The following is a 9,592-nucleotide window of genomic DNA, read 5'->3' as shown; positions in this document are numbered from 1 at the left end:
AAATATAGCAATAAAACAGTGCCCATCTGATCTCTCTCTTGATTTTGGGGGTATTTTCATAGATTTCATAGTTAATTTGGGATGCTGCTTCAGAGTCTAGCTGACACAAGGGGTAGTGTCCCCAGATAGCAAGTGGCTGGGCCTCAGAATCTCTTGAGGGCAAGTAGCCCCTGAGCTGCTGGCCAGGGCAGGTTTTTATACTTCTGGGGCCAGTACCTCCTGGCTGCAGATCCGGGAGGAGTCATGCAGGGTTATCTTGCCCCAAGTGACACAATTTGCTCCACAACAAAGTGCATATCCAGGTACATGCGCTGAGGCAAAAAGCCGCAGCTCAAATTTGCACCGCTTCTATTTGAGCTGCTGTAAGCGCATGTGCTTGCATGTGTGGACATGCCCATAAGGTTCCTGTATGTCTTGTTAACTGCAGAAGGTCACGTTTAGAATTTCAGTTTTAACTTGGGTTGTAATTTCAGAATGTCTTCTGTGGGGGAAGAAATTGGAAATTAAATTCTTTATACTTATATATTTGTTTTCTCTTTTTATTTTAGTCCACCTATTGATGACTTCGATCCATTTATGGAAGCAAAGATTCAAAGTTTTTTTGAATCCCAACAGGCTATTATTGCCATATGCACTTACTTGCAGGAACTCCTTAAAAACATACAGGACCTAAATGAAAATCAACTTAAGGAGGAATTTTTTAAGCTGTTGCAGGTAAATGTGCTGATTTATTGAAAAGGTTTTTAAACTAATTTTTACCCTTTATTAGTAATGCAGCCTTTTTATTCCAAGACTTCCTGGAATTTATAGCTCTGTGTGTCTCTCTTGTGTTTAGAGTCCGTATATTTACTGAACCTAACTGTAACAAATCCAAGATAAAGAAGAGAGAAGGGTTTTTCTTTTTCCCCCTTTCATTTCATACTTGTTTTGTCTTTGGAAATAGAGAGCATTATTTTGTTTCCCTTCCCAGAACTCATCCCTTCCTTGAAATCTGTTTTTTTAGTAGAACGCTCAACATAGGATCTGGGGGGATGAGGGCATTTTATGCTCTAGAACAGTATCTTTACAACATGAAGACCTTGGTTAGTATCTGGTTTCAGTAAGATTTAGCATGTGTACTTTTTTTTTTTTTCTTTTCAGGTTTCCTTGTGGGGGAATAGGTGTGACCTTTCCATTTCAGCTGGTGAAGACAACTCTCAGAAATCCAGCCTTCTGCAATCCTTAAATGATTTTAAATCTTTCATCTTGGTGGATGACATGGAAAACCTTTGGTCACTGCTTTTAAATTCCAAGAAAAGGACAACCACCAAAGAATCTATTACAAGAGTTGACATAATTCTGGATAATGCTGGCTTTGAACTTATAACTGATCTAGTACTAGCTAACTTCTTGTCGTCATCAAAGTTAGCTACTGAAGTCCACTTCCATGGAAAATGTATTCCATGGTTTGTATCAGATACCACAAAGCATGATTTTAACTGGACTCTTAAGCAACTGCAGTCAGCTAATCATATGTGGATGTCTAGATGTGGGATGAATTGGGAGGGGAATTTAAAAAAAGGCGTTTGGTTTTACCATGATCACATGTTTTGGACTCTGCCACATGAATTTTCTAGTATGGGTCAGGTTGCTCCTGACTTGTATGCTGAACTGCAGAAATCAAGTGTAATTATTTTTAAAGGTGATCTGAACTATAGGAAACTAACAGGAGATAGAAAATGGGAGTTTACGGTTCCATTTCATCAAGCCTTGAACAAATTTCATCCTGCACCTCTCTGCAGCATAAGAACTCTAAAAGCTGAAATTCAGGTTGGTCTGAAACCTGGGCAAGGTGAACAACTTGCAACTTCTGAATCTGAATGGATGATCAATGGAAAATATGGAATAATTCAATTTGATGCGTCTGTGTGATTGTTGTGCAGTTCATAAACTATCCAAAGGCAAATGGGTAGCTTTTTAAATTGCGCTGTTTCAGAGACAGCTACGTGGGTATTGACTTTTTCTACTGGTCAGGTTTGGCTTTAAAAAATCATTGGTTTTCAGTTTACCTATTATGCTTCTTTTGCAAAGTAGCTTGTTATTGTTTTATGAAGGATATGGATGTGCAACAGTTCTTTCTTGCTAACAGATTATTAAAATGTAGATTATTTGTCTTACAGAACATCTGCAGAAGATCTCAAAGATATGAATATGGCTTCAGTTGTCCACAAAAGTTCTTTGTTATTCAGTAAAGATATTTGAATGCAGGTCTGCTCTAGGGAGAGGCTTCACTTTGTGCTACTCCAGCAGCCTTGGCCAGCATTTTTAATTGCTACGCATTGCATGGAAATGCATGTTTTTTGGAATGCATGAAACTAATTTTTGGGGTTTCTGCATCATTGCAGCTGGGGTCTTATTTTAAAGCTGTTGAAATTGAGTTGTCTCTTACAAATACTGTTTTACATAAAACTGACAACGGTTTCTTATGTTTTGTGTCTGCAAATAGTTCTGTTTGTTGGCTTTACCATAATGAAAGCTTGGTTTAGTCGGCAATGGATTAAGGGAGGATCCTTTAGCGGGAGACATTACATCCTATGAAGAAGACATAAATGAGGGAGATCCATAAGACTCAGGTGAGTGGTACTAGACAGCTGTTTGCCTGGAATATGAGGCCTGTCTCATTTGTTATGAAGAGCAGACTTGGAAATGGGGGGAGAAAGAGTCTGTGTTCGAGTGTGGAGGGAATTGTTTATCTGATTCCATGATTATGTGCAAGCAAGTATCTTGATTAAATTCACTCAGTATTTTAGTGTTGCAACATCTGTAATACAAGAATGGATCATGTAGTAATGTATGATTCCTTCCATTTTAAGTTCCTGATTTATAACAACTGTCAAACTTAACTATTTCAGCTGGAATTGTACATGCTGTATCTGCCTCAACTTTTTCAGAGATTTTCAGCAAAATTTTTCAAGGTGTACTAGAAACAGAAGTTAAAGATTTTTTTCTCATTTAATAAAATCTGTACATTTTTTGGAGAATCTGTAATGTCTCCATGGTTTGGAGCAAGGACTTGATCTTTGATAAAGGGGTTGCTTTGGTATGAGTGTCTTGAATCTTGCTGTTTCTTGGTACTGTTTGGGCAAGTTTTCCAAGTTTACAAGCCTTGCGAAAAAATGTTTCTGCACGCTGAGAGGTTGCTTGGGGGCTGCCAGGTAATTTATCTAAAGATTCTATCTGTCCTGGATGTGCTGCATCCTGGGATTGCTGGGTTGCTATTCCTGCAGTCTCTTCCTGGCAGATGCAGCTGCTGTTCTAGGAATGGTAGCTGTGCACAAGGAGAATTTCCTCTCTTTGTGTTGCTGGTGTTTGCAGTGAAGAGACAGTGGCAGAGGACTTTCTGGAATCCAGAGGGAGTGGAACAGTGATATAGGGATTGAGACATGGACCTGCATGTGCATGTGCAAGTGAGGAAGGATTGGGACAAGAACAAACTGGTAGGGTCAATGACAGAAAGGACAGAACGAGAAAAAGAAAGTGTGTCTTTTAAAATTTGTAATCTCTACACTGTCCTTAAAACCTGAAATAGGACACGAAGATCCTGTAGTGTCAAAGAGCATTGAAACCTACCGATCAGTTGTGAATTACCATGTTGAAGTGACAGTGATACTGTGGATCAGAATGTTCTAACTTGTCGTTCCCATGGTCATTCACAATGACTCTCATGGGCTTTTGGTTTGTGCAGGTAATTAAAAAAAGAAAAAGAGTGAAGGAATGCTAAAATTGTAAACTTCAGAATTTTTAAGATTTGAGATAAGGATGGTCTAGAAGTTAAGGTAGTAGCCCAGACACAGGAAATCGGGTTGAAAATTTCTGGCACAGATTCTTCTGTGCAGCTGGGTTGATATTTAAGTTTCCTAGCTGTAAATTGGGGGTGGACATAGTTCTTCCTTATCTCTCAGGTGCTACGAGGCATTTGTACGAGGCATGGTCCAAAAAGGGAGTGCACAATTATGGGGATTGTAGTAAGTGGTGTCTTCCATAGAATGATGTTCATGTATAACATTCTTTTACCATTTTGTGCAAACGTACTGTGTGGGGTTTAGTGATGGCAGCCCAGAACCCTACTCCATTCATTGTTACTGGTTAGTGATCTTCAGTGACTTAGTTTAGTTAGATTTACAAAGAAAACTAAAACAATTAGTATAAGTTGTCATAAATAAAAAGGGAACTAGGAAGGAAGAAGTTGGGCTGCCATACACTGAAGATGTGATGGAAGTTGAGGATAATGTAGGAATAGTCCAAATAGTGAATTAATACCTTGTCTGAGTCTTCAGTAAGGATGATGACAATGGTAGAGTTCAAGTTAGAAAAGCGGTTTCTGTGAGTTGAAAGCAAAGCATAAATTGTGGACTGTGATCAAATACAGGGCCCAAGAGAATCTCTGTCCCAAAGTATTTAAGGAACTGGTGTGCTCTAGAGCACCCTTTGGACATAACTCTTCAACTAATATGTCAATTTGGAACTAGTGCCCTGACTGGAGAACAGTAAATATATCTATAGTCAAAAAAGGGATGTAGACATTTAAAGGCTTCAGTATCCTGCAAGGTCTTACAACCAATAATATTATTCTTAAGGAAAGAAGAATAAAGTATATACAGGTAAACAAAGAAGGGACAAAAACACAACATGGGTTTATCTAAGGAAGGTTTTTGCATCAGATTAATCCAGTATCCTAAGACAAAGGACAATGCAGTGAACCCAGTTGAGATTTAAACTAAGTATTACATGCTGCCCTGTCCTAAGTTATTAACTAACCTGAAGAAGTTTGGAGTTTAATATCATAATTACAAGGTGGATAAGTCCTTGTCATAATCTCTTTTAGCAAGGTTATATTGAAAAATGAGCTATCACAAGGCAAAGAGGCCAGTAGTAGTGGTGTTCTCTAGGGATCAGTCTTTGAACCAGTTCTCTAGGGATCAGTCTTTGAACCAGTTCTCTTTATTTTCATTAGACCTTGATGCAGGAACTAGATAAGTCTATGTGATATGTGCAGATAATATAAAGCTGTGGTTATTGCCAATCTGAAGAAAAATTAGATTGCTACAGAAGAAGACTTCGATAACCCTATAGAGCTGAGTAGTAAACACTGTTATGAATGTCAGTAGTGTGAAGTCCAAAGTTGTGCAGCTGGGAACTAATAGGAAGAACTTTTGTCTGGAGGCCACATAAGATGAGAGGGAGCTGGGTGTACCAGTTAATACTAGAAAGACCTGAGCTGTCAGTATAACGTGGCTGTTGAAAAGGTAAATGCAGTTCTAGCATGCATTAGGCGTAGGATCTTTATTGGAAAAAGTTAACTATTTATACCACTTGACAAGGTATTAGTAAGACCCCTACTTAGAATGTTTTATATGCTCATATGTCTTTAAAAAAGCTGAATTTTACACTGAGCAAGGAAGGATACTAGGAATAAAAGCAGAATAGAAAAGTGATAGTATAAGAGGAAATTATTAACTTGATTCGTGTCAGCTTAGCCAAGCTAAGAGGTAGAGAAGGGATAGCATTACTTTCCTTTTTTAAACAAAAGTCCTGAGCAGGATGTAAGGAGGGAACAAATTATTTAACTTTTAAAGAACAATACAGTAGGTTCTGGGTATTGGCATAGTCCTTTCCCCCAAGAAAATTAGGGCAAATTAAGAACTGGGCAAAACCCCCACAAAAACCAACCAAATAAAACCAAACAGGTTGTATAATTATGAGAAACAGCTTTGATAGAGCTTAATGTAATTTTGAAAGGCTTTAAATAAAGTGCTGCAGGCAACAAAGAATATAGTTTTATTGTTGTGTTTTATTATAATGCAGCAGCACAATAAGCATCAGAGCAAAAAATAAAAAGCCCCAAACACTTGTCTTACGAAAACAGCATAAACAACAGCAACATACACAACTCCCTTAGAGAAGTATGAAACAGCAGAACAGGTAAGACAGTTTTTAAAAAGCAAAACAAGCACGTCGTCTCATGCAACTGATATCTTGGCTTTTCTGTGAACAGTTCCTTTCTCAACCAGATCTCTTTATTTGATAAAAATAGCCAAAGTCTTCATAGAGATTTTCTTCTACAAATTGGTAAAGTGGGTTTAGAGCTTTACATGTGTCACTTGCTGAGGTGGATAGTCAGGTATCTTCCCTGTCAATAACCTTTTGTGTCCATGTCTCCTCCTGAAGTATACATCCATACATCTTCATCAGCTGGTGTCCTTCCAGTAGGCCAGGTCCTTATTATGGGAAATCCAGTAGATAAATTCTTAATTTGTGTTCTCCTGATGCAGCCACAATTTGCATCCTTGTTTGTGCCACCCAGTCCTTGGTGTTTATTTGTAACATAATTAACACACATCCTGCCCAGCAAAAAAAAAAAAAAAAAGCAATGGTACCTTGTTTTATGTTTTTTCAGGCTTTGTTGAGCTTTGTTGGGGTTTTTTTGCCATTTTATTGTCACCTATTTATGAACTGGTGTCTTAATTCTCTGTACAATCTGGGCTTGATAGTGTTCCTTAAGTTTTTAAATGACTGGCTACATGCCTGAATAGTTGGGAGGGAAGTGGGGAGCAGAGAGGGGGATCTTTCTGAGTCTTAGCAGCATTACCTTGGTGTGGGTATTGATTGCTTCGACAAACAGAAGGAAGTTGCATCATTGTTCGTGTTGTGTTCTCTCAGCTAGTCTAAGAAAGTTTCCTCCAGTAATCTACAAGTTTGTTTCCTGTGTAAGTGACTGGAATTGTTGCTTTTGCTAACAAGTAGCTACTGTTTGTCTGTTCCTGCCATGTTACAGGCTGCTAGCCTGGTCAGTCTGTTCTTTGCCTTTTTAAAGCTGCTGTTTTGTCCTATTTTTAAGGTCAGTGATCTGTCTGGAACAGCTGTATAGTAAATGCCATGTCTCATATGTACTGCATATGTTTTCAGTCTTGTGTGCTTTAAGGATGTCTGGTAGAACAGGTAGGATGTCAGGTAGCAGTTCAGTTCTCAGCAGCGAATAAGTGGTGCCTCCTTTTCCCTTACCTTGTCTTTCTAGAGGTGAAACCATTGCCTGCCTTCCTTCGAGAAAGCCATCCTTTTGTTGGATGAAAGTGCTTCTTGTGCAGGTGCTTAGCTATGTGTTTTGCTTCTTCCTTGGTCCAGATATGGGAATTTTTCTAGCTCTTGAATTTCCAAGCCACAGTGACAAAGCTGTCTTGGTGTCTGCAGCCTTGCCTGTTTTCTCTGCTGTTTTGTCTCATGCCTTCTGAAAAATTCAGTCTGTCTTGGCAGCACGCTTAGATCACTCATATTTTATAATCCACTTATACCTGACTAGAGGGTCTTGTTTATACACTCAGGGTCAAAGCTGAGTCAACAAAGAATTTTTTCCCTAGATCACATGGGCCAAGGACTGCTTTGCTCGGGAGCACTGGGGCATAGTCCCTGTCCTGGGATCATCTGAGCCTGTATTAATTTAAGGGCAGTGCCACTTAATTTATCATCTCTATTTATTCCCTGTGGGATGTGGTCATGTGTGTTCCAAGCTCTTTTTTTTTTTTCCCCATAAAGTGCTTTAAACTGTGTTGGGGGAAATATATAGATTCCCTTATTTGTTATAAAAATTTAAATGACAGAAGGTGAAGCAGAAGAAAATTGCTTTAGTTTTACTCAGGACTCTTGGGTTGTTAAGATACAAGCAATATTTTAAGACAAGTGGATAACATGCATGTAAAAAAAAGGATTTATATAAACACTGAAAGGCAGAAGTGTATCCTTATATCATTTTGGTTTTGTTTTTATTTGAATTGGGGATTTTTCAGGTCTCTTTCAACAAACAATCCTGCTTCACTAGAGTGCAACCTGGAAGGGTCATAGTCCTTTGAGTCTTATCAACTCTAAATCCTCTATTATATATATAATTTCCCCCCAACACACAGAAAGATAGTCCTGAGTAGAACTAAAGCAATTTTCTTCTGTTTCACTGTCTGTCATCTGAATTTTTATAACGAGTAAGGGAATTTAACTGCTTCCGGAACCATCTCCAAGGTATAAGAAGTCAATCCCATTTCTAAAACAAGTGTTCTAAGTCAGACTTGTTGCTTTTCTTGAAGGCTTTGTTAGAAGTAAGAGTGGCCACTCTAGTTCAAGGTTTAATTTGTTGCAGCCCAACTATGCATCTTCTAGAAATCACTAGATTAGAATATCATTTTATAAAAACTTCCTTAAATATGAGAATAAAGTATAATATACAGTTTTCTTAAAATGTCTTGCTGCTGGAGTATGGGATTTTTTTCTGTAACTTATGATATACTTGAATTTCCCTTCTATCAAAACAGATGTGTAGCAATGTCTTTTTAAAATTTATTCATGTTTCTTTTAATAAACTCTATCTAACTTTTGACCAAACTCTGAACTTTAGCATTTTAAATGGTTGCAAAACCAAAATGTTATGTAGGCTAAAATATTTTAATTGAAAATTAGATTTTAGGATACAGCCTTGAAAATAAGTAGTATTACTTTAAAGCTGATCCACACTGGATAAAGGTTGTCTCATTTTCTTCCTGTACCAAACCCTGTCCCATTTGGAAATACTTCCATACATTTATCTCTAGAATTGTTTCACTTTGTTATTTAAAATCAAAGAATTCTGGAAATGTATACACAGTAATGTATATTTTAGATTTTAATGTTAATACATTGTATTTGCTTGTATTTAACATAATGAAGGCTGTCTTTCAGTATCCCTGAGACTTTCTAGTGCAAGCTTGTATTTATGTCTTCCCTCTCTGTCACAGAATAAAATACCAGTTTTCAAGTTCTTGGAGGAGGGGGAGAGAGAGTTCTTCACTTTCTCTACCTGCAAAAAGCAGTACATGGTTTGGGATCTCCCTGTCATCTTTTGGTGAAAATTAATGCAATGAAATTGAGCATGCTATGGAGAAACTCGACTCTCCTTGCTTGTTCTATGTATAACTTTCAAACAGTCACATTTCCTGTCGCTGGTTTCTTAGCTCTAGTGTACTTAATTTAAATTAAGAAATGTAAAGAAGAAATGTTTTCGCTCGATCTGAGCCTTCAAGAGAAGGCTCCTGTATTTTGATTTGTCTCCTGTATTTTGCTTGCCAGAATATGTACTTTCTATGGTTTTTGCTGAGGCTGGATTTCCACTTTGGAAAGATGCCTTTTTGCTTGAATACTATTTGTGCCATGCCATTTAACCTCACATGGCCAGATTTTATTCCACCTATTTGGCCTGTATGTGGACATAGTTGCCTAAGTCTGATTCTAGACTACGTTGCTTAAATCTCTGAAAAACTAATACAGAGGGTCCATGGATTCTCCTCTTTATCACTGCTTTTTTTTTTTGGTGACTCAATTTTATGGGTTGGATGACAGTGCATCTACAAAAGTAGATGCAATATGGATTTTCACAGACTTGAATGAGATTTAATAGAATCACATGTAGCTTTCAAGACCATGGGCAGGAGTTCTTTTCTATGGCTGTGTATTTCTGGGGAATTTGCAGTGCTTGAAATCTTCCCACGACAGGGAGCATAGAAGTGTTCCAGCCTGTGGATAACCCCTCTCTCCT

At 37.9% G+C, this 9,592-nt stretch overlaps 1 protein-coding gene across 2 annotated transcripts in view; it reads left to right on the top strand.

The window, feature by feature from the left end:
- ARMT1 (acidic residue methyltransferase 1) overlaps positions 1-9,171 on the top strand; it is a 14,452-nt gene extending 5,281 nt beyond the window's left edge. The window contains exons 4-7 of one of the 2 annotated variants that reach the window (XM_019550072.1): positions 549-714; positions 1,141-1,809; positions 2,486-9,054; positions 9,086-9,171. In XM_019550072.1, the coding sequence (XP_019405617.1) occupies positions 549-714; positions 1,141-1,809; positions 2,486-2,509 (859 nt within the window). In that variant the 3' untranslated portion in view covers positions 2,510-9,054; positions 9,086-9,171. Of the gene's footprint in view, positions 1-548; positions 715-1,140; positions 9,055-9,085 lie in introns of both variants that reach the window. The other variant, XM_019550071.1, reaches the window with a different exon arrangement.
- Positions 9,172-9,592: the final 421 nt, after the last annotated feature.

The sequence above is a fragment of the Crocodylus porosus genome, unplaced genomic scaffold (assembly GCF_001723895.1).
Source record: "Crocodylus porosus isolate Cpor-Errol unplaced genomic scaffold, CroPor_comp1, whole genome shotgun sequence".
NCBI lineage: Eukaryota > Metazoa > Chordata > Crocodylia > Crocodylidae > Crocodylus > Crocodylus porosus.
This window is presented reverse-complemented; position numbering and strand designations above follow the sequence as displayed.